Consider the following 27040-nt stretch of genomic DNA (forward strand, 5'->3'; position numbering starts at 1 on the left):
ATGCTACACGAAATTTCATCAAAATCGCTTCAGTGGTTAGCCGTGAAAAACACCATTACTTTCGAATATATGTTATATAAGGAGATATAAATAATAGATTGTGGTCGTAAATTCAACAAAATGGCCACTATAATTAGGTAATTGCCATAATTTTAGCTAAACTCACACAACAATTTGGTTTACGACCAAAAATTTTAATTACATCTAAACTTTAATGTCAAATTCCCAGGGTTTGGTCGAGAAATGCTCTTAGACCATGACCCACGTGCAAACAAAAATCGTGAGCAGGCATCCATTACTTGAACTATTGCTTTGAAATAACATGATTTTATATGAGATGTTGAACTGACTAAGGACATTAACAGCATGATAAACACCTGGCCTCATACAAATAGCCACATACAACAAACAACCAATCAAACCTTTATTTATTGCTTTGAATGACGAGACGAGCTTGCCGTTCGCTTGATGGTAAGCGATACGATAGCCCATAAACAGTAGAAACAATCCCATACGTTGAATTACAAAGTATTGTTTGGTATTGCACTGCGCTCTCCAACCTGTGTCATTTTTTTTACTACACACTGCTGCTTGGCGGCAGAAATAGATACACCCAGGCGGACTCTCACATACGAGAGACCTACCACAAGTAAACTCCAAACTGTAAACTATTTCCCTAAGATATAACTTTACATTTTTATTATCAGCCTTAACTAATTTTAAGCCACATTCCATTGAAGTGGATAAAGGTTTGCAGTTAGATAATAAAGCGGCGATAGCCTAGTTGGGTGTGGAACGGTCTGCCGAGACGAATATCTGCAGGTTTAATTCCCAAGGGCACACAACACTGATTTTTCAAAAAAAAAATATGTGTGTATTCTTTGTAAATTATCGCTTATTTTAACGGTGAAACATCGTGAGGAAATCTGCATACCTGAAAAATTCTGTATAGGAATTTTTAGAGTGTGTGAAGTCTACCAATCCGCACTAGGCCAGCGTGGTAGACTAAAGCCTAATCCGTCTCAATAGTTAGAAAAGTTCCCGTGCCCAGCAGTGGGACAGTATAATATAATATAGGGCTGATATTATAGTTAGATAATATATGAAAACGTTGTAAAGCATCGATAATATAACTTCATTGATCGACGAAGAAGCCTATAATGTAATGCGAAGGCCTAAATGTTTTATATCAAATGATTTCTAGCTTTTGCTTGATGTTAAGTTTCTTAATTATATTAAAGAAAAAAATATTCCATCATTAAAGTTCAAGCTTATTAATCTAAAAGCTTTATAATTAAGCTCTTGTCTTTTATAACACAGTGATTAGATAATACATTTTGGAAACCTATTTTTTGTATCATCAATCACGCATCTTGCCTTTTCGACAATGGTTCGGTTGGCTTGTTCAGCCACACCATTTTACTGCGGAGTATGTGGCATCGTTGTTTAATGCAAAACCCTATGCTTCTCAAGGAACTCCGTTGGTCGCTTTCCAGGCGGATATAAAATATACCTATCCAGCAAACAAAAATGTTTAAATGGTTTCAAGTAATTCACAGATAAATAACATATAAAAGTAATTAAACAGCAAAGCATTCGAAACAGGTACCTTCGTCCTTGATCCGCACACAATGTAACTTTCGCTTGGGCTTGCGTACTGGTAAAGTTTCGTAAAACAGCTGTTGAGTTTCAACTTTTTGCCACAATATATTCGAAATCAACAGTATATGATATTGAAAAAAAACTACAATATCTCAGTCCCGCGTGTGAGCATGAAGGCTGCAAAGTTTTCGAAACGTCGGGAGAAAATAATAATATAAAAAACTGCGAAAAAAATCGTAAAATAGCTTTATTTGAATGTCGTGTAAGTGTAAGTAAACATTAAGCATGCGATTTTTTTAATAATAATTTCACAAATATTCTTTTTCATTGGATAGAAACAGCAAACTAGGCAGTAACCGAGTCCTACTATCGCTAACCATAATAGAAAACTTCAAAATGTATTGTAAGTTTGTCGCTAAGATACTAGATAGTGGCCCACATATCTGTGTATCCGTTCCGTTGCGGAATAACAAGAAATGAGATTTTGGAACGTATCGTCTGAGCTATGTTAACTTAACATTAATCCATCTTTACAAGCGGCTACATTAGTTAATCAAACAACTCATTTGGGACAACGTTGATGCGTATTTAATAGTTAATAAAGGCGGTAATGGTTTTTTTGTTCTATTGACTGACGACCAAGCCTCTGCCTGGTGGTTAACGCCTCATGCGTATAACATGCTGAACTATATTTCTTTAGGAGTAATTTATTTATAATAATATCAACCCTGTATTATATACTTGTATTGGGCACGGGCCTCCTCTACTACCGAGAGGGATTAGGCCTTAGTCCAGCACGCTGGTCTAGTGCGGATTGCTAGACTTCACACACCTTCGAAATTCTTAGAGAGAACTTCTCAGGTATTCAGGTTTCCTCACGATGTTTTCCTTCACCGTTAAAGCAAGCGATAATTCACAAAGAATACACACATAATTTTAGAAAAGTCAGACCTCTGACTGTGTGCCCTTGGTTTTGAACCTGTGGAAATTCTAAAGTTCTACAACCAACTAGGCTATCACCGCTTATTTATTTACATCACTTATAAAGAGATGAAAAGAAAAGAACAATATTTGTTTTCTTCTTTCTTAGGGGATGGCATATGCATAATTCCAAATATAATAGAATAAATTATTGCCAACGAATCATGCCGGAGCTTCCTGATGGCCGAGAGAGAATATTTATTATGCCCAATAAACTTATTGATAATAGTAATACTATTTTCATTTAAAGATAACAAAAATTAAACCGCCTTCAAAAGCCATAAAATAATTTGACATAACAAATATATACAGGTTACCAATTTGGGAATCGGAGACTTAAAATGAACAGTATTTGAATCAGTACAAGTAGTTCATGTACTTATTTAGCTTAGCTAGCAATTTTATTAAAAAATCTTAATGATAATTGAGTCGATTTGAGAACCTCTTTTTTTGAAGCTGGTTAACGTAAAATAGTCAGAAATTATGTTTTCGAAATAATAATAATAATAATATCAGCCCTGTATTATATACTTGCCCACTGCTGAGCACGGGCCTTCTCTACTACTGAGAGGGATTAGGCCTTAGTCCACCACGCTGGCCTAGTGCGGATTGGTAGACTTCACACACCTTCGAAATTCCTATAGAGAACTTCTCGGATGTGCAGGTTTCCTCACGATGTTTTCCTTCACCGTTAAAGCGAACGATAAAGTCACAAAGAATACACACGTGATTTTTTAGAAAAGTCAGAGGTGTGCCCTTGGGATTTGAACCTGTGGACATTCGTCTTGGCAGACCGTTCCACACCCAACTAGGCTATCGCCGCTTATCGCCGTTTTCGAAATATTATAATTTAAATATTGTCGAACCTAACTAAATATACTATGGAGTTCTTATAACATAATATCATTCATTGTTGTATGAAAGTTTTATCCCGAGCACTGCATTTATATATTCCAGTTTCAATTTTATGGAAATAACAGTGAATCCCGCGGGATCTGATAATCCACGTTATTTTATGCTCATTCCTAGAATATTGTGAGGGATATTAATACGTATTGTTTGTTGAAATACGGTTGCTTTTGTTTGTATTTATAAGCAAATATTACCGCTGTTTCGCATAGAAATTCCTTCAGGAGGTAATTATGTATTTTTAATAATTTGTATATTTTCCGCCATATTGTATAAAAAAAAACAAATTAGGTCGTTTCGGTCGGATTTTAAGGTCAGCTTTTCACATTAAATAAGACAGGCCGGCATAATTCTAGCAATTGTTGAGGGGTAACTCACGTTAGTCTAAAGATGGTTTCATATTTGGAATAGGCTTTACTTACCATCGTGTTTAGTAATTTCACTATTGAGTTACTCGCTTTTATGGTTTTTTTTTTCATTTATTTTATACAAATTTTGTTCGCGGTGTAGTCAATAATGTCTGAATTAGAAAAACCAGACTATATTATGACTACCGAATCATTTATTTATTAACACTTTTTTAATCATCAATGTACGAAGGCGGGCTTAATGCTGAGGACATTCTCTGCCAGTGAACCTTTGGGTGATGCAGAGATGAAAAATATATACGTGTAATAAAATATGGGAAAAAATATAGCTAAGTATAACTACACAACATAATCCTTAAACATAGGTTTCTTCACTGAAATAATTTTAAGAGTCGGAACAATAGCCCAGTAGTGCGTCAAAATAAAATATTGCTGTTTCTATGGCAGACATACTAATTGTTTCGCTTTCTATAATTGTAGTTAATTTTGTTTAATTTAGTTGGTTGTGTAATGTATCGCGAATTGTAAATATTCACTTTGCCGCCATAACTAATTTCACTCTTAACATGGATATTAACATACGTTAGAAAAACGTGAAATTATATATATTTTTAATGTATTAAAACGTTTTATCTCATAAGAGATATTCGCAAATATGCAAACGAACGAAAAACTAATATTACATTGATAGAATTATCCCGATTTGCTTTACTGAATTCGTTAATCCGCCACTAGTAACTGATAATGTTTTTCTTTAAACTAACATACGTATTTCAGTGCCAATTTTATCTTCGATAAGAAATAGTCCCCGACAATCTCCTTCTGTATTTGCCGAGATCATTGCCCCACTCCTTAATGAGTTGTGATAGTTATTTTCCCTACAGCAACGGTACCAATCAATTTACACATACATACACACACCCACATACGCACACGCGTACGCATTACGCCTTTATCCTTAAAATGGTTGGCAGAGGTACAACCAAGTAATAGGGAGCGAGTCTACCACCATTTCGGGCACTAATTCCAGACTCCGGGCTGATACTGAGTTGAAAAAGTCAATATCACCTTGCCTGGACTGAGATTCGAACCGAAGACTTCAGAGCGTTGTTCTGAACGTGCAAGCAATACAACTACGCCATAGAGTTAGTCAATCAATTAATTTTCATTATAATTGTTATAAAAATTGTGTAAGAAATTGGAACGTGATTGGAGCGACCTCCATCATCTGTGTTATTGACCTTGCATATGGGCCAGAACCAATCGGTGTTGAGGTTTTAGCGGATAGTTTAGAAATCGACATCTATTGTAATATATAAATAATATCAGCCCTGTATTATATATTAATGTCTCAATACAGTCTACGGGTACCCTCTACTATCGAAAGACCACGCTGGTCTAGTGCGGATTGGTAGATTTGACATATCCTCAGCTTACTTCGAGAATTTCTCAGGTTTGCAGTTTTGCTCACGATGTTTTTTCACCGTTAAAGCAAGCGATAATTTACAAAGTATACCCACATTACTTTAGAGGAGTCACAGGTGCATGCCCTTGGGTTTTGAACCTGTGGACATTCGTCTCGGATGCCGTTCCACTGCCTACTAGGCTATTGCTTCGATACATCAACGCATACTTGCAATATACTGTTTCATAAATCTATATTATGAAAGTAAATTGAAGCAGTACTTTGATTCATTGGCAGTTGTTTTTTATGAATAATTCCATTAAGGCGCTCCTTTCAGCAAAACGGCGCGCTATCGTATTTTTTTAAGATATCTATTCGAAATTTATAATATAACTAGTTTTTGCTCATTTAAATTAAACTGTTTTACTCATTTTCCGCGATAAAATTCGTAAAATAGTTTAATTTAAATGTATAACATTAGCTTTTGCTTGCTTTTTTTTAATATTTAAAGATACAAAAAATAATAATTAGATGTCATATTTCTGCAAAGTTTTACCTTTTTATTAGTTGTTTATTATTTTTGTAATGTAGATGTTGTTTCGTTAATTCATGATAAAAATGCAAAAAATTGTTGATTCCCTGAATTTCTTCCGAAAGTACACACAATTCTAATTTGCAACAAACACTATTAGATAGAATTTAATTAAGAAATATTTTGGTGGTAAAATTTTTCATAAAGACCTAAATTTATTTATTAAAGAAATTATTAATAACATATTTCCGTCAGTAACGCGCGTGGCGCCAAATATGGAACGAAGTATTCAAGCCGGTTAGCCCGAGAAGGCGTCTTTAGGCATTTTCTTCCTACTTAGTATTTTATTTTCTATGAGTTTGCAGTTTATATGTTTTTTTTATAGGGGCGCGCCAAAGTGAACCCTTTGTACCTGAGCCACGTGGTGTCCATATAGTATTGATAGACGAAAAATGATTACCCCTTTAGTCGTGGTAATTATGCCGGCCTGTCTGAATCAGTATAAAAAATTTGGTGATTTTTTAAGTTCACACGAATGCTCTACATTGAAACAAAGTTACTTACGGACAAGTCCGCCCAGATACTTGCAGTCCTCAAAACGAAAGTAAAAATTAAACAATCACAAAATAAAACGTGAAGCAGTGCTACAAAGTTCAATGTTCTTTACCACTATTAGCAAATGTAGATAAGTTTAGTTATTACAAGAAGGTATAAGAAACAATGCTATCACAGTATGAGGAAAGATGCGGTAAATCCCGGTGATTAACTTTTTTTGCAAGCCTTTGCAATCGTTAATGCGGATTAATGAAGCCTTCGTGTAGGTTCACCATTCGTGTTTAGTTTTCCGGACTTTTTTCGTAACGCTTGGAGAGGATTTTAATATTATTTTTTATCCCAAAATATGTCAGTGTTCCTTTAACTAATTTTTTTAGCCTTTAGACCATATCTATTTTACCACAGAAATATATTTTATATCTGTCCGGATAGCGACCGACCGAGCGACCGTAAACAATGTGTTAAAACCCGCCATAGAGACCCACGTAAGTAATGTAGATATGAGATTAAATACGCGTATACAAACATATGTAAATATATTTATATAAAAAGAAATAACAAAATCCGAAATATTTCTCGGTCTATTTTCTACGAATTTATTCAAAATTCAGATAAGTGTCCGGCATAATAATTTTTAATGGGCACCTATCAATGTGTCGATATTTCGTTAATATATAATGCACACCAGTGTTTCACAAGCTGCTAGCTCATTACTTTGCGCGGAATTACATTAGAAAATGTGAAATAAACTCACTGGCTATAGAGAATATATATTAACATTTATAAAATTCTAGAACTCTCATATGTGAGCATGCGTCTAGATACCATGATCTCTATTCCTACCGGCAAGCAATGTTCACCAATGGGTTCGGCTTAAGAAACATTAAAGTCATTATTAGAAATGGTCAAGAGATAGCCTAGTTGGTTATGGAACGGACAGCCTAGATGAAAGTCTGCATGTTCAAAAAAGGGCACACACCTTTGACTGTTCTATAATTATGTGTGTATTCTTTGTGAATTATCGTTTGCTTTAACGGGGAAGGAAAATATCGTGAGGTAACCTGGATACGTGAGAAGTTCTCTATAGGAATTTCGATGGTGTGTGAAGTCTACCGATCTGTACTAGGCCAGCGTGGTGGACTAAAGCCTAATCCCTCTAAGTAGTAGAGGAGGCCCATGCCTAGCAGTGACGTAAATAATTTACACATTTTATCCACATGAAAACATTCATAAAACTTTTTCTAAAGTAGGCAGAGATATCACACACATACTGCCCTATGTTACGTGCATAATGTTCTACCTTATATTTATCAGTTCTATCATAATTAATAGAATAATATATATACAAACATGCTATTAAAAATGCAATAAACATTACAAAATATGGATGTATGGAAATGTTCGTTTATAGTGTATTATTATGGATGCTATTATTCCATTGTTACGTGGACGAAGATACATTAGGTTTATAAATAAACGGTGAAAACTGAACGTGACTGATAACTATTTGTATGCAAATAACTGACTAACTATAGGAAGGCTAATTGTAACTATTAAATTTGTAATTTCTTTTTGATGTCGTTAATGGTGACGTGTGTTTGGTATTTGACTGTTTGATACCCTGACCAGGGAAATAAGAAACCTACTATGGAAAAATAATGCTAGATTATGATATTAATATCACGCTTAAGAACATTATAAATGGAAAACTGTGTTGTAAATTTGACTTGTTTTGCACATGTATAGCCTGACCAGGAAAGTAAAAAACCTGCTTTGAAGGCGCCATTTTTGTTTTGTCATTTTAAAGTTAACTTTCTTAGTACAAGTAATTAGTTCCATATTTTACTAAAACATAGCAAGATTTTGTATTTATTAGTCAGGATATATCTGAAAATCTCGTATTTTGGGTTACAACAATTTTAGGATCTATGTTTGTTATATATAAAAGGGAGTAGGCAGCGCTTTTATTGATAGCTACCAATTGGCTTGATTTTTACATCATCAACAATAATATTTCACCCAATTTACACGAAATATTAACTAATTATACACATAAACCTTCCTATTGAACCACTCTACCTATTGCTAAAAACGGGAAAAATCATCCGATCGACAGTTTTTGAGTTTATCGCGTTCAGGGCCCTTATTCTGTATGACAGTGTAAACGCGTAACGCGGCCGTGTCATGTTATCTTCGAGAAATGTGTGTGGAATGGTATTCTGTAAGCTAAATTTCTATAGTCCTAAACATGATGCGTTGTGTTACTTGTTTGTTACGCACTGTTAAAATAACGTGCGGGATAGAGAATAAGGCCCCTGACCTACAAGCACAGCAGCAAGACTTCATTTTTATAGTATATATAATATATATCCTATGTAAGGAAATCCCTGTCAGTTACTACAGACAGGGAGGAGGCCCGTGCCCAGCAGAGGGACAGTATACAGTGTCATTTTGACATCGCGTTACTTTATGAAACCACATACTTATCTACTTGAAAATAACACTTTACAATAAGTTACTTGAGCCGTAGATGTAATATAAAAAAGTGGAAGTTTCGAACAAAATGAATATTAATATAAAATAATTTTAATTTTACGCGCCCCAAAGCCACTACTACAACTCTAAGATAATTGCAGTGGAAACATCATACTTTCAGTCAGAAATATACCCACGGACACGCAATATCCGCATTAAACTACAAAATTATGAAAAAATCAGAAAACTAAAAGCAGGATATTTCGTGAAAATATTAGTTAATAACTAATGTTTTCACGAAAAATCCTGGTTTTAGTATTCTGATTTTTTGCACAATGTCAGCAAAGGTGAAGACGAGTATGTGGTTTCATTAAGTAACGCAATGTCAAAATGACCCTTTATAATACAGGGCTGATATTATTATTATATAATTTATATATGTAAGTAAGTACAAATTATATCAAAATACAAAAATTTTGAGATTAAAATCGAAATTAACTTCACAATGAGTTTACCAGGAGGTAGGTACCCAAATTTGTTCGAAGTTTTCCTTGTTGATTACAAATAGGCTTTAATATGTCAAATGATAATTTTACATATTAAAATATATTTGGTTTGAACAGGATGTTATCTGTTTGAAGAGACCAGTATTTGTAACTAGATTAGATAGATGTAAATTGTGCTAAGTGATATACGTTGGGATAGATTATGCTAATTGCAATTGTAATTTTTTATTTACAATTTTAATACACGACCTTCTTCAGTTCGGAATAATTAGAGTCTTATATATTTTTTTCATATTTTATCAATTATCAATAAGGTAACGGGACTATTGATGGCCCCTTTAATTTTATGAAGAATGAAGTAATATAAAGAAAAGCCTTTGCTTAAATTTTAAAATATCACCTAACATATAAAAAGTATGATAAAATAACTAAACAAAATCATAGTATGTTTTTGCATTAATAGAATTTAATAAGGAAACGTTTATCGGGTTGTATTCAATTCTTCAAAGGTAGCGAACAACGTATCGTAATATTTGTGAAATGATTTGCTAAAAAATTGAATTCTTAAGAGATGGCTACAAACTGGTATAATAAAAATTTGATATTTTTGATTATTGTGGACTTAGACTATTGAAGTTCTTAGTCATAGCTTAATACTTATGTCTAGAGAGTAATTTTTAGGCGATGTTTTTAGGTTTATTATATTTTACTTCTTATCATAACTTACTTCTTATTAATTTTATAAATGCGAAAGTTAGTGATAACGTTTGGATATTTGTAAGTTCGAAATTAACACTAAAAATATTTCGATCACATTTGGCGCACGGCTAAACCACGTCCTGGATTAATATTTAATTTTTATCTCGGTAACTTGTTCCTATAGGAAATAATGGAACTTATAAATCTAGTTTTAGTAATGGATAGCGTTGCCGTTGTAAATTTGGGGACATTTGTATCATTTTACTGGTGGTAGGTCTCTCATATGTGAGAGTCAGTCTGGTAGGTACCATCGCAATGTCTATTTCTGCCGCAAAGGGCAGTATGTAATCACTGTTGTGTTCCGGTTTGAAAGACATTGTAGCCAGTGTAACTACTGGATATAATGAGATAACATCTTATTACTCAGGATGGCGAGCGCCGTGGAATACCAAACAATACTTTGTAATTCAAGGTGTTGGATAGTGTTTCTACTGTTTATGGGCGGTCGTAATGCTTACCATCAGGCGAACGGCAAGCTCGTCTCTACATTCAAAGCAATAAAAACAAATTAAAGGCTTATCACGCGCGTGAAGCCGTTTTATATTCCGAAATTCACATCTGTTATCCACTTTTAATGTTTGGTTATACCTATTATCTGATATTATACTATATAAAAACCAGTTTTTTGTTTTTGAATTCAAATAGGTTAACTATTTTCCTCCTATGATAATAATTATGCACTGATAAATATAATTTGTATGACTTCGTGCCAAAAAGCCTTGAGTTGTACACCAAAAAGTTTATAAGGAAAATCAAAAAATCCCCGCAGACAAGTTAGGATTTTCATTGTTTCTATAACAATCTACATAATAAAAATTTAAGCAATTTTGTTTTTTATATCTTGGACCCTTTACCAAGAAGGCTGCAAAGTCTTCGAAACGTCGGGAGAAAAAGTAAAATATTAAAACAGCGATAAAATCCGATCAATAGTTTAATTTTAATGTCTAACATTCGCGTAAACATAAGAAATAGATAGGTATATTTTGTCCTGCTACAGACCTAATTCTACGTAGACCACATTGTATGTAAACTGCCTTTCATCTTCTTAGATCTTGAAAACAGCGCCATCTATGAGTAACAAACTAAACTTTTAAACTGGAACGAATTTGTCACCAAATTTTATTAAAATCTCTTAGGTTTCGAAGTGGATCGTGTACGGGAAAAAATTTTTTTTTTATAGAAAATTCGTCCTTACCATTACGAAGACATCGAGCCAAATCGGTCAAGCGGTTCTCAAGTTATGCACTTAAAGATCTCAATTGATTTTTATTTACCTAAGATATGAAACTTAAGGCTTGTTTCACATTGTGCAAGCTAACGTGTCAGGCCGCTATGTCGATCAGAGACGGTTCTGAGCAGCTATCTTAGTGCAACAAAATACCCCGGGGCCGTCCCGTATGCGCCAAAGGCCACCGCAGATTTTGTTTGGTATGCCGGTGTAGGGTATACAAGGGTTAGGGACTCGGTCCAACGCTCGCTCGGATGATGCTGTACTCCCGAGTGTCAACATTGGGTCGTAAGACCGGTGAAGCCAACATAAGCATTACACTCAAGTAGTGGTAGCGATAAGGCGTTTTTTCCCCGCGTAAAACAAAAAATAAAGGCCGCTATGTGGATTCTACATAGTACTCAATTCAGTACCATTTATTTGGGTTAACTTAGTGCCTGTTTTATAACTTCTGAGTAAACTAATTGTCACATAAATGTATAAGGTGACCATACACAAAAGTCACACTCTAATCTATTTTCCTTAATAAATAATAATAAAACGGTTTTTACATTATGTTTTTTATAATTGACAAAATTAACTTAAATTTGTGAACCAGGCCTTAAAAGCATATTTTTTGTATTTTGTCATCTCATAATACCTATATTTGAGGAGTAGGGTTTTTTACGTGGAATAGGAAAGATTTTGAAAATATAAAACACAATACACAACGTAACGCAACCAGGGTACCCACTTGTCGCCAAGTGTGCTCTCACGATGTGATAGTGGGCCTATCGCCTTATCGGGCACAAATACCAAACACCGTGCTGATACTGAGCAGAAAAATCCAAAAATCACTTCGCCCGACCCGGAATGCGAACCCAGGACCTCAGAGCGTTGCCACACCGCGCGTGCAATACAACTACGCCACCGAGGCAGTCAAGACAAATATAAAACATACGTAAAGAAATAAAACACATATCAATAATTATAATAAACATAACATGTCCAATAGCATATCATAAAATTATAATCAAAGCAATCGGCAAACCGAATTGCAAAATTTGATTGATTAACAATAGTTTTTGACCTATGAATTGTATTTATTAGCTATAAAACGTAGAATACAGTGTATATTAAAGATATCCTTCAAATTTTTGTTACCATTCTTAGTGTTCGTAGAAAGGTGTCGACCTCCGGACTAATGTTGACGTTTTAGAATTTACGCAATCATAGAATATTGATGTAAATACGGATCTCATATGTGACTAGTGTATTCCCACGACTTCGTTTCAGTTAGTACGTCGTAGATAAAAAGTAACTATGGAGAATTGAGATATGAATGAATAAAACACATTCACCAAATACAGAAAAAATAATCCAATTATTATATGATGATTTCTTATGTTTATGCGAATGGTAGACATGAAAATTAAACTATTTTTCGGACTTTATCGCGGTTTTAATAGTTTTCTCCCGACGTTTCGAAGACTTTGCAGCCTTCGTGGTCAGCGGGGGCCAATTATTAAATCATAAAAATGTGCAGCAATAGGCGGTTCTTCGGTCGGTCGGTAAATCTTACCGCTTAAAAGCGAGATATAGTATATGATAGCTATGAAAAAAATTTAAGGATCGAATTAAGGTCAGGGCGTCCCGTGTACGGGAGCGAATCCATCTTTTAACAATGACGGGCGTTCTGCTCAAACGGTAGGACAGGAATAACTTTTTAAAAAAGCTAATGTTTAATAAAACATGATTTGAAAACGAACAATAAAACATCCACTTATATTATCAGCATTAGATACAAAGAATTTGCGCAATTGTGTATATCTATTTAACTAACTCTCGAGATAATGTGTGATAAGTGATATTGCAGGGATGGCGAATGGTATGCGTGCCAGAGGTGGCATGTGCCAGAATAATTCTGACACGCGAATAATATGCTAAGCAAAATAGTTGGGTCATAAAAAATCGCTAAAAGGTACTTGGATAGATAAAAGCGGTCCTGCACGGCACGCTACATGCATTTTTTATTCAGGGTCATTTTAACATTGCATTAATAAATTAAACCAAATACTTATCTACTTGGAAATAACACATTATAATAAGTTACTTGAGTAAATAAAAAAAGTGTAAGTTTCGAACAAAATAAATATTAATAAAAAGTAATTTTAATTTTACACGCCCTAATGCCTATACTACTCTAAGATAATTCGCGCCAGCGGCAACGTTACACTTTCAGTCAGAAATACACTCACGCACACGCCATATTCGCATTAAACTATAAAATGATCAAAAAATCAGAAAACTAAAACCAGTATTTTTGGTGAAAATATTCGTTATTAATGGATGATTTTTGACATAATAACAGCAAAGGTGAAGACGAGTATGTTGTTTTATTTAGTAACGCAAAGTCAAAAGACCCTGTGTTAATAATGGCTCGTTAATCACTAAAGGTTCGCCATTCTTGGTATATTGAATACATTAAATACATTCTCTCGAATGACAATACACTATACATTTTATTCCAAAACCGTTCATACGCATGGTTACACACATGGTAGATATTGTAACGTTGGCTTTTTTGGCGACCTATACATCAGTCCACTCTGTGACCATGAAGGCTGTAGACTTCGCAATGTCGAGAAAAAAATATAATAATATCGCGATTAAACTGAAAAATCAGTTTTAGAATACTTCACATATCTAAATTCTTATGCAGAACTTCTCATATATACAGGCTACCTCACGATATTTTCCTTTACCATTGAAGCAAGCGATAATTCACAAAGAAACATTTACTAATAATTATAGTGTACGACTACAATACTTTTATCCAAAGGGTCCATCCAAAAATAACTATAAAAGATTTAAGTCAATTATTGCATGTTTATTTACCTAAGTATGGAATAATTAAAGCTATATTATTATTACTACTTCAAACACTGCTAAACTGCGACACCAAAAAGTCATACTAAAAGTAATAGCATGTTATTTATTCATAATGCGTTCTTTGTTTGCAGGTTATTAAGTAGTTAACAGACAGACGTCACAATGATACCACGGTGGCGAAAAGCGATATCAAGGCGTGAGTATAGTTTTTTTTTTAAATACAGGCACTGGAAACTGGAATGTGACTCCACGAAAATTGATTGTAATTAGTGGCGTCAAGATAGGGTTGTCGAGAGATGATTATTGCCAGTTGTCATAATTATGTCGGCCTGTTCGAGCTAAGCTTGAAGGAGTTAGTTAGAGGCATCAATTAATTTATTGATTTTATTACCTTATTTTTTACGTTTTGGTAGTGATATTTTTATCATAATTTATTTATAAAGTGACTAGAAAGCAAGTCACTCGCCTAATTTGATGCTGAATTTACATTGATTTAACATGTGAAGTTAAAATAGTCATTAAGTTTCTGAAGTTTAACGAATTTCCTGAATTTTTCTTTCCCTAAGACAATTCCCTAAGACTATCCCTTATAAAGTATTAGAAAACTTAAAAATAATAATGGAAATGGTTAAGTCGTTCTCAAGTTATGGCGTGACTAAGGGAAAAAGAGATTCATTTTTATATAAATAAATAAAAATTGCTAAGAAAATAGAGATAGAGTGACAAAGGGTCCATATAAACCGATTTCTGCCGGTTTCCCTTTATGGAGAATTTAATTATGATTAGACCGATTTGCAGACCGCATTAATGCATTAGTACCTATATTATGTTGGGTTCCCTTTCGAAGAATGTCACTCTTCGCCATTGCGACATGCGCGTGAACGGCTGGACCGATTTCATTGTTTTGTTTGTTGTGTTTGTTATTGTCTGGAGAAGATTCTTATGAAAGAAAAAAAAAACAAAAAAATTGCGCGGAAAATTAGAAAATTGAAGAAAACTTAACGAAAGTATTAATTTTATATAACTGTAAATTGTTTGATATAATTTTCAGCGATTGACAGAATGCGCGCTGCACAGTCATAGTTAAGACGGTACAACGTCTGTCGGGTCAACTAGTAAATAATAAAATGAAAAAAGAGTATAATTTTCTAAACGAGTTTGTTCAAATAAGGTCACGTAGACTTATTATCATAGTTTTAATTCTAACACAATTAAATACAAAAGTAAATAATTTACAATTGATATAAACCGGTTTTCTATATTTCGATACTATTATCAACAAACATTTAAATATATTAATACTTATTTACTTCACGTATTCCGAACAAGTAAAGTCGTAATTGTCAAAATATTTTGAAGTGAAAATTAACAAGTTTAAAATTCAATTTTCGACTCTATAGTGCGTAATTTGAGTTAAAAATCAAAGATTTCGATCATAATGACCGGTTTAGTATATATATCTTAAGATAAGATCATTGACCGTGTTTTGTCACCTGATTTAATACTTGAATCGTTATATAATATTGGCCTACAATAATAATTTGATATCAAGTTTTACGGGTTTTAAGATGTTTGCATTTTATTATTGTTCTGGTATATATAAATAATTACCGGCGGATAACGCATTCGTGTAAATATACCAAGGATTATTTTTTATTAATTTATATAATAAAACGTTTTCGTAATGCAAATCAACCTAATTATTTGTCAAGTAATTATCTGTTTGAGATTATAGGTACTTATATTGTGTTAAAAATAAATTAAGTAAACCAGCATTAAAATTAATATTATATACATTTTAATTGAAGTCCTGTTTTCTCGTAGCTCGTCATGAGCAGTAAACTTAAAGACAACAGCATATAGATCCCTAAATAACTGCAACATTTTACCTTAAAATATTTAAATTAAAGAGTAATCCTTCACAAAACAAATATTTATACTTAAAAAACGTCATTGCCAGAGTTGTTCATGAATTTGTCATAATATTACTAAAATTAAAATTGCGGTAGTTTGAAACTGCTGAACGGATTTTGATGAAATTTTGCACACAGATAGAAAATGTCATCTATTAACAAATGAGCTTCTTTTTATTCATGCTTTTTGATACCGAATTATTGGAATTTTTTAAAATAATTTTGAATAGAGGGCGCAGAAACAAAAACCGCGCATAACACATTCTACTGAAATTTTCTCTAAACAAGGCCTTATCCTCTCAATTATAGAGGCCCGAGTCCAGCAGTAGGTTAATGTCATTATTATATAGCTTTTAGTTCATCGAGCCCAACCTATATTTCCCCGTGAAATAAAAAAAAATATTATAATTTTCTCGAGAAAGAAACCCACACTATATTTAATACTAATATTCCCCATAACTACACATGATCCTCTTCTCCAGTGTTCCTAATTCCTCAGCGGTATGTCCTGGGCATCATGGGACTGCTGGCCGTCTGCAATGCTTACACCATGAGGGTCTGCTTGAACCTCGCCGTCACTCAGATGGTCAACAACACCAAAAGCGAGGAGTCACACTACGATCCCAATGCTTGTCCTGATGAAAGCGAGATCCTGGCCAATGCCACTATTAGTACGAGGCCGGTAAGTGGAATTAGAAATAATTATGTAAACATTGGCATGATGATGGCACACAGACACAACAATACGTGTATCCTCATTCAACTACCCTATTATACACCCAAACACTCAGACCTAAATTTATAAAACCTTGCATTGATGTTCCGCACTTTATTTTATCATAATGTGTAACGCGGTAGGTAAATCGGTCGCCTATGATACAGGCTGTGCCTAGTGTAGGGACCGAGGTATAGTTTTTGTCTTATGATCTCAATTTTATATTATTAGTATGTTACCACCTAAGAGTTATTTGTCTTAGTTCATAAGGAAATTGTATTTTTCGTAAATTTGATAAATAAATAAATAAATATGCCCGCCTCGTGGTCATGAAGGCTGCAAAGTCTTCTAGACATTGGCAAAAAATATAATATAAAAAATCGCGATAGAATCCGAAAAATAGTTTTATTTCAATATCTAATAATTGCGTAAACATAAGAAATCATTATGATTGTGCAAGGCCAAAATTAACACTCATCTAATGTAAATAGGTTTATAGCTTGCGAATGAGATGCTGATTTTTGTGGTCATTGTTGCCACTGGACGTCAGCAACAGAGGTACAGTCTTTTGGTTTTATAGCAGAAATTATGAGTTACCTGATGATATTGACAAATTAGCATATTTTTCTGTAGCATAAACAGACTGTCTCGAATAGTACGATTATTTTATAACTTTAAATGACAGTCTTCTGCGAATTAGTAAAGCTGCATCACAATAAATTTCTTCAAGACAGTGGCACCAGTATTCTCAATTAAGATATTTATATTCATGTTGCAATTTTTTTATTCATGCGCGGCAAAGTGAACCCCTCTTCACATGATGGTAAGTGGAGTGGAGTCCAATAGAATGTCGACTGACGGTAAATGATTAACTCTCGGTAGTCGACATAATTATGCCGGCCAGTTTGAACCGGATATACACAGGCTGATCCCGAAACGCGACACACTTACGTTTGCCAGTATGATGGATTTTAACACGATGTACTGTTGTTACTATTCGGGCAGATATAAAATATATCCTACCAGTATGAATTAGACAGCAAATTGTCTAACTCGAACATTTGCGAGGTGATATATTATTCTAAAATACTCCTTGACGGGTAAAATAAAAGTTCCCAGTAAAATAATCTAAATAGGTTGTATGACAAAATTTGATAACTTTTTGTCACAGATTTCTATTACATGAAACATTACAATCAACTCCAAGACTCCTATTTGAAAATAGAACTCAAATCTTCCAATACTAACGAGCTAACAATCACATTTTATTTCAGTACGCCATCTTCGATTGGTCGGAATCCACTCAGGGGCTCATTCTCAGCGGCTTCTACTACGGGTATGCGATTACCCACGTCCCTGGAGGATACTTGGCGGAGAGATATGGGGGTAAATGGACATTGGGTATCGGGCTTCTCAGTACTGCCATATTTACTCTACTCACCCCCGTTGTAGTGAAGGCTGGTGGGGCAACATGGCTGTTTATACTTCGGGTTTTGCAGGGGATGGGTGAGGTTAGTATTTACACTATTTTTACTAATCTTGCTAATGACGCAACGATAATTTCTTTTTTTGGGAGTAATGTTGTTTGAAAATTATATATTATGAAATAATGAACGAGAAATCTGAGACCAATATTTCGAATAGACTTAAGACACATAATTTATTGTTATTCAAAATTGTACTTCAGTTTACATAATTTTATCTAAGAAAATTCACTTTGATTCCTCCAAACGAGCCATGAATAAATTAGTACCATGTAGGTATTACTAAAGGCATTATCTTAACAAAAGTTAGCTACAGCTGTTATTTTCGTTAATAATAAATGTGAGAACAAATTTTAAAATGAAACATTAATTTAATTCATTTTATTTTCCGAATAAATTAATAATAAAATAAATAACTTTCCGGTTCAATAAAAACGCCTTAAACAAAATAAAAATAGCTTTACGTTTGACTTGCAATGATCGCATTGCATTCTCTTTTTAAAATTTCTTAATGAATAGTGCAGGTTTGAATTTGGAATACATTTTTTCGCTCTTTCTTTCAGTTATCACAGCAGCGTGAGGTGGTTTTTAGTTACAATTTTTATTTACAACTCATATTTATCTCATTTACTCGGTTATGCGAGTGTTGATATGCTCATATGCGAGATGTCGAAAAAAAAGTCATTAGATATTGGATTTTTATATAGAAAGGAAACAATTCAACACTTCGCAGGATAATATGGTGTTAATGCCTATAAATTATGAGTGTTGCTTCATTTACTTACATATTTAAAAATTGTGACCTTTTTATTATTTTAAGTTTAAAATATGACTCGATCATATCACAAAAGTACAACTGAGATACGAATTATGAATATTAAAATTTTTAACAATAAATTTCTTAGTTTGAATATAAAATATAAAAATAACAAGTTAATCCTAAACAATTTTAATATTATACACTGTATTTCTTTTTATTTTCTTTACATTTACCATGTGAAAATTGATTGTTATTTTTTTATCATAATGGAACTAATTATTTTTTATATGGTAACAATGCACGTAAATATTCATGATACAAAAAACTCTTGCATAATAATTAAAAACAAAACTTTCGTCTTAAATATTAGTAATTTACAAGATTGACTGGATCAAACTTTTCTGAATACAATTAAAATAAAAACAAAACATATCTATGTTCCTCAGCGTAGCTTTCAATTAGTAAAAAAACAGTTCAATAATTTCAATTACTACCACAAACCAACTTACAATATCAACCTTATTTTATAAGAGTAGATTACAATGGAGAAGGCTCCACGTAACCCGATTACTGTCGGCTTCCCTTTTGTTAACTATTATTATCATTAGAACGATTTGAAGACCGCATGTATATATGTATACATGTATGTATATATTAGTACCTATTTGTTAGTACCTATAGTAATTCAAATTTCAAATATTGCTTTACGTGCAATAGTGGATGTGTTGTTGTATATCGGTCCATCCCATTATTTGCACGCATCATAATGCCCGTTGACGTCACATGCAAATATTTAATCTCTTTTCTATTATTTGACACTCATCCCTACTACCAAATTGGCTTATAACTTCAGGTTTTCTTACAGAAAATATCACGGGAGATTATAAGAATGACAAACACGGATAATCAAAATTTATCAATAGCATTCACATTTCAAAATCTTATATCTTATCTCTAACCGGATTGTAAGGTCACGCTGAGACTGTGTCTTTGCCGTTGAAAATGAGCAATGTTTTAAAATTATTATTGGTTTTTCCTGATACAACGAGGACGAAAGGTACTACAAACCTGACGGAAAGTTAAAATATTATTTTAATAGGTATTAATCTCGGCTTCACCCGCCTGGAAAGCCGCAAATTATTGTAGTGCTCCGTGGCATCGTTTGACTCTACTGACGCTATCTATTAAAAATGTATCAAACATTTTTACGGGGAAAATTATCGGCGATAGCCTAGTTGGGTGCGGAACGGACTGCCAAGACGAATGTCCGCAGGTTCAAATCTCAAGGGCACACACCTCTGACTTTTCTAAAACCATGTGTGTATTCTTTGTGAATTTATTGTTCGCTTTAACGGTGAAGGAAAACATCGTGAGGAAACCTGCACATCTGAGAAGTTCTCTATAGGAATTTCGAAGGTGTGTGAAGTCTACCAACCCGCACTAGGCCAGCTTGGTGGGCTAAGGCCTAATCCCTCTTAATAGTAGAGGAGGCCCGTGCTCAGCAGTGGGCAAGTATATAACACAGGGCTGATATTATTATTATTATAATAATTATTACAACGGTTTGCAGACAGCATTTATGCATATCAGCACCTATATGTGTTGGGTTTCCTTTCGGGAAATTTCAACTTTCACCACTAGTTCACATAATTAAGTTACACCAAAGCAAATTCATCAACTGTGACAATATTTTGGTTTAGTTTACGGCAGCTATAATTAAAATGCTGAGCTTATCTTCCTCTCACGACTCAAGGCTTAGTGCTTACAGAAATAAGCCTGAGAAATGTGAAGGGCATATAGATTCGGATGTAACTGGATTGTAGTGATGATATTTGTATATTATTGTAACTATCATATCAGTTTCCTTATATTGTTATGTTCTCTTTATATTCATTTATAAAGGCCGTGTTTATTTGTTAGGAGTATCAATTGGAACTATGTTGTGATTATACTGCCATCTCTATATTACAGCGTTCTACTGCTAAGCACAGGCTTCCTCTACTTCTAAGAGGGTTTAGGGCTTAATCAAGCATAGCCTAGTGCGGGTTGGCAAACTTCACATTCATACTCACAAAATTTTTATGGATTTTAGATATGTAGGTGCTGGAACGATGTTTTTTTTACTGTTAAAGAGACCGATCGTTAATACATATTACTTCGAAAAGTAAGATACCTCTAAAGTGGGTCTAAAACTTCGTTGGTAGTCCGTCCTTCCCACTAAGCTATCAAAATATTGTAGTACTACGATTCTAAACAATAACAATAATATTTTCTTGCGCTAAAAACTTGCAGCACATTTAAAATGTCAAATGTCAACCGGATACGTTAGAATAATGTAATCAATTTGCATATAAATTTCGTAGTCACATGTCACGAAATAAACCTAACGTTTAATTAAATTCCTCCACGATTTTTAAACAAATGAGAATAGAATTTTGATACAAAACACTGCTCATGACCTTGTCTGTAAGATGTCAGTTTTTTTGATTCTCAAAGATAGTAGACAGTTATGCAAATAAATTTACAATAAACGATGCATGACGTGTATTTCGGAGATATTTTACTAGGGTCTCTACGTACACTGAGCGGAGGTCCAAACACCCTTGATTTTCATCCGTATTTTCTATTTAGGTCCCAATGCATCATGGATGGGATGTCCTAAACTGAATTCTTAGGTATTGAAATTATCTTTCTGGATTCCTCAAACGAATTGTCTTAAGTTAGGCTGATAAGGGGAGATGCCAAAAATATTGGAATACCTATTTATGGCGAAATAAAACTAGTTTCGCAGTGACTATCAAATATTATATCAGCTTTTTTAATTCATAAATTCTGTACGGAGTATAATGTGGTACTTTCCTATGTTTTATTATATATTATTTATTATGTAACAGGAAAAAACAAAAAAAAAAATGTGTGAGCAATGTGGTGGTGGTGGTAGTGATGTGATCGTGCTATCTCTTTCTCACGTACGATACGTTGTGGCCGGTGACAATTAGTGACATCACAGTTTCCTATTTTTGTTATTCGACAGCTGATTTTAGATGTCATTTTTTATGAATATATTAAAATAAATCAACTATCCAATTGTCACAATATTATGCTTTAAAAGTTGCATTAAAATACGTCAATTAAATAAATTAGATTCACTTTATTATGCTACTTGAGTCGCAGTATATAACACGTGTAAGTCTCGGGAATCCTACGCGCCGACACACGAGGGAAATCCCCAATTCCAATAAACTCGGAAAAATATGAGTGCCGATTAGCATAAGGTCGGAGGCATATAAAATTTTTGTACCATTCGCACGTTTTAAAACATATATCTTGATATACAGGGTCATTTCGACATTGTGTTACTAAACGAAACCACATACTTATCTTCTTGAAATAACACTTTACAATAAGTAGCTCGAAAGCTCGTACCGTAGATGTAAAATAAAAAAGTGTAAATTTCGAACAAAATAAATATCAATAAAAAGTAATTTTTATTTTACGCGCCCTAATACTACTACTACTAATATTCTAAGAGAATTCGCCGCAGCCACAAAATCGCACTTTCAGTTATACAAATCGACTCATGCACACGCTATAATTGCACTAATATGCACTAAATGATAAATCATCAAAAATTCTCAAAATTAAAATCGGGATATTTGGTAAAAAAAATCCGTCATTCATGGATGATTTTTGGCACAATGTTAGCAGAGGCAAAGACGAGTATGTGGATTCATTTAATAACTCAATGTCAAACCCTGTAGAAAAGGCTCCTGTAACAATGTTCGTACAGAGAACCTCCGTAATTATTTCAAATGTTTCAATGAGATTTTGTGTTAGTTGTGGATTGGACATTATGTTAATATTGGGCCCAATATACCTATCGGTTTGTCTTACGATACTTCAGAGTTGTCTATATTTTATTGATGTCTTTTTAAATGCGGTCTAAGTAAAAGACGGTTTGTGGGAAGACAACGTCTGTCGGCTCCCCCAACGAGGCAATTCTTGTGCGCTTGGCCCTCACACCAAATGCACGCCCATGCATGGGGGGTCATTTGTCGCGGCCCTCTTTGTCCCTCCTTAAATAGTTCCTTCTCCATCCCTCTACATTTCCTTTCTTTCTATCTGCTTCCATTCTTTCTCCAGGGCCCTGCAGTCAGGGGAATCCACTAATATATCTTGTAAAATACCTTCTAAATAACACAATGTACTCTTGCTGTTAGATATTGTTTTCCGACACTTGTTTAGAAACTACGTTAAAATCAATAACCAATACTTTTTTTATTTCCTCAAGTTTAACAAGGATGTGTGACTCCTTTTGTAGTTTTTCAATTATAGTTACCTGCAGTCGATTAAATATACAGTAAAGTTACACGAACAATTATGTCACCTCATGTCTAGTGATCTTCATCTGGCATTACCTTAGTCCATAGGCAGCGGATGCTGCTTACCATCAGGCGTACTTCGTTTGCCTACAAAGGCATTAAAGAAACATCCTCAATACCAGAAGAATCTGAACCACGGTGCTAGTGTGAAAGGAAAGCGTATAATTATAATAATACCAAAATAATCGCGGATATTTCATTGAATGAAACGTATAGTACAATATTTGGTCGAATAAATGTTTCGTTTGAGCATTACGACAATCTTGTTCATATAATATTTACCTGATATTTTTGCTAGAGGATCTGAATATTGTACAACTGTATAAAATAATGTTAACAAGGTTTGCACGGGGACTTAATCGGCTTAGCATCCATTTGGGTAACATTTACCATGTTTACCAGCTTAAAAAATTTTTGGACCTTCAGTAGAGCGTATACGAAGGGTTTTGATTTTTTTCACCGGTTTATAAATTTAAATGATCAGCTCGCTTGATAGTTGCTCGATCACTGGATAGTGAATATACAGAACTTTTATAGATATGAAGAGCTCATTCGCAATGCGTTGCGGTTGTCATCATGGGATAGATGTTATGTCATCTAATATAAAATATCCTAATACAAACAAATCAGAAATTGCTTGCACAATGCTTTTGGCGAATTTCACTGAACTGGCGTCGAATAGAAAAAACGACTGTCTACTGAGAGAATCAGAAAATCAAAAACGACATATAGGTGTGAGTGACAGACAATGAAAGAAGCCAAAGTTTACTGATTATCTCTTTCTAAAGCCAATTTGTGATATTCACTGCCAATAATTAGATCTGATTATAGCTTTACGTGTAAAATTTTCAACTACGTTTTTGTTTGTAGTGTTTAAAATAACGATTTCCTTCCAGGGTCCAACAATGCCAGCTCTAATGATAGTGTTAGCCCGATGGGTGCCACCACACGAGCGGTCGCGGCAAGGCGCCCTTGTATTTGGGGGAGCCCAGATCGGTAACATCTTCGGTTCCTTCATGTCTGGGTTCCTCATGGCCGGTGACGGCGACTGGGCCAATGTGTTCTACTTCTTCGGCTGCTTTGGCATTTTGTGGTTTATCTTCTGGGTGAGTAAAGTTTATTTTCTAATGAATGAGTGGAACTTGTCTGGTAAAGTGCTGTCTAATGGTTTTGTTTACAAAGTGTTGCATGATACTTCGCTAAAACCTCTGTTATATGAGTTGTTAAGTATCATTAGATTTAGGACACTGGGCATAGGTAGCATTAAAATCAGAAGAACAATATTGCTTAATGTTTAAAATAGACATTACACTGTTACCTACCCGGTGGCTCTGTCATATATACCTAGCAAACCAATCAGTTACGTAAACTGAACTTTATTTGTAAAGAACGTTTGGTACAGCTGATATTTCGCCGGCGAAAACCAATATTTGGCTTGTATTTCAGACTTGCGACAGCTTGAGAGAATCTGTCGCGAGAATTCATTTCAGCTGTAAATCCAAGTATTTGCTATATTAGAAACTGCGTTATTGACGATCGGTATAAATCGGAATTGCATTTTTGCTATGATTCATTTCATAAGTTACGAAGTATCATGGAAATATTTAAGGATAAAAGGATGAAAATGGACAACTTACAATTGTATTATAATTTAAATCTAAGAATATTCTAAAGTCATAACACAAGACAATATCATGCCTTGTTTGACTTAATTCTTCTATTAGTAATAATAGGAAATAGCCGCTTACATAAATCGCAATATACATTTAATTCTCTCATACCTATTTTTACCTCTCGACTCTTATTTAACCCTACAGATCATTACCCAAAAATTACAATTAACCTCAGTAATAATATTGCATTACATTTCAGAGTCTTCTATGCTACAGCACGCCAAACACTCATCCCTACATATCTGACGAAGAGCTAAAGTATCTAAATGAGACGGTAACGAGTGCTGATAAGCAAAGTGTGAGAGACCCAGTACCTTGGAAGGCTATCGTGAGATCGGTGCCTGTGTGGGCGTTGCTGTTTGCAGCTGTAAGTATAGATAACGGTGACTGCTGTAACAACGGTTATCATAATGAAATTATAAGCTTTATTATAAGAGTCGGTAAACGTAGTGTAGAACGCCCTCCAGCTAGGTGGAGTGACGATCTGCGAAAGGTCGCTGGTAAGAACTGGATGCGACAGGCCGAAGACAGGGTAAAATGGCGCACATTGGTGGAGGCCTATGTCCAGCAGTGGACAAAGATATAGGCTGATGATGATGATGATTATAAGAGTCATAAGTACTTTAGATATATAAAGGAAAGAAATCACGGAATTATTTTTATTATAAACTATTCTAATATTATATAAATGTAGTTTTTATTTGCAAGTCTTTGAAAATTCTTTAATAAACAGGAAACTACATTATTCCTTAGTATTAATTAGGCTATCTTTAATCCCGGAGATATACTCCTATGTGGGTGAAGCCGTATGAAAAACCAACAATGTCTTAAACCAGAAAACTTCACAAAGTAAATTCTGCGAATATTGAATTTTATACATTTTTATTCATCATATTTCAGAAAATCCAAATTGAAGGTGCCAGTTTTTATCTCATCCTATGCATATTGCGAAATACTAGATTTGCAATAGTAACGAGATGCTAGAACATCTATTGCATTATTAATTCCACTTTGACATTGAATAATTCCATCTATTCTAATAGATATGAAAGGGAAGCGTCTTCGTGTTAAATATTGATACTGTCTTTGTATTTATTGCTTTTGATCACAGCTTCCGTGTCGTGGTGTGGAATTTGGTTCGTGACAAATATTAAAAATTTGCTTAGATCTTCTCTTAGGAAATTTTATCAAAATCGGTCTAGAGGTTTAGTTATACAACCTATCATTTATGTCATTATTGTAATTATACTATTAGTAATGACTTCATTTGTAGCTTTACTAATTCGTATTAATTATCGAATCTACGTAAAGACTATGATGTAAATAACGTAAAAAATAGTTAACGTAACAGTTTCTAAAGTAACAAATAGCTGCCAGTTCCTCAGAAATCAATGGATTAACGTCACAAAGCAAATAAGTGAACAAATTGGCACAAATATAATTTCAATAATTGAATGTTTTCTTTGATTTCCATTGACGTCCAACGTTTATCGAATGGCCTTTTGTTGAAGATGATTAGAGTATTCAATGGAAGATAATACAAGTATGTAATTAAAATTATACAACATGATAGAAGTAACATTATAATTAACTGTATTACGTGCTATAATTATTATGTAAGAATTAATTTCTTTACCTTTTTTATAAATTAAGTTCAATAATGAAAGAAAGGAGGTGTGTTGAACCAGTTTTTTTTAAGTAACACGTTATCAATAATGTTAGGATTTGAGTGGTCGGGGGGATGGGGGGGTTGGAAGCAGATTGTTTTTTTTAATATAAAGTATTTAAAGTAATGCCTATCGTTAAGGGAAGCCTATGTTCAGAAGAAGACTTCCAAAGGCTGATGATAATGAAATCAAACAATCCAATAGTACATAGATTGCTTACGACTAAACATGTGTGTGAAAAAGAAATATGATTAT

At 33.9% G+C, this 27040-nt stretch overlaps 2 protein-coding genes across 2 annotated transcripts in view; both read left to right on the forward strand.

Moving 5' to 3' along the window:
• The window catches only part of LOC115452130, a 318239-nt gene that overhangs the window by 73112 nt on the left and 218087 nt on the right, over window positions 1-27040 (forward strand). The gene's annotated exons all lie outside the window — the stretch shown is intronic.
• Window positions 1-27040, forward strand: part of LOC115451681 (putative inorganic phosphate cotransporter) — a 52577-nt gene that overhangs the window by 18302 nt on the left and 7235 nt on the right. The window contains exons 2-6 of the mRNA XM_030180053.2: window positions 14323-14387; window positions 16587-16786; window positions 18094-18330; window positions 24342-24551; window positions 25318-25485. Of these exons, the coding sequence (XP_030035913.2) occupies window positions 14354-14387; window positions 16587-16786; window positions 18094-18330; window positions 24342-24551; window positions 25318-25485 (849 nt within the window). The 5' untranslated portion in view covers window positions 14323-14353. The remainder of the gene's footprint in view (window positions 1-14322; window positions 14388-16586; window positions 16787-18093; window positions 18331-24341; window positions 24552-25317; window positions 25486-27040) is intronic.

This window comes from Manduca sexta, chromosome 12 (genome assembly GCF_014839805.1).
Source record: "Manduca sexta isolate Smith_Timp_Sample1 chromosome 12, JHU_Msex_v1.0, whole genome shotgun sequence".
Classification (NCBI taxonomy): Eukaryota; Metazoa; Arthropoda; class Insecta; order Lepidoptera; family Sphingidae; genus Manduca; species Manduca sexta.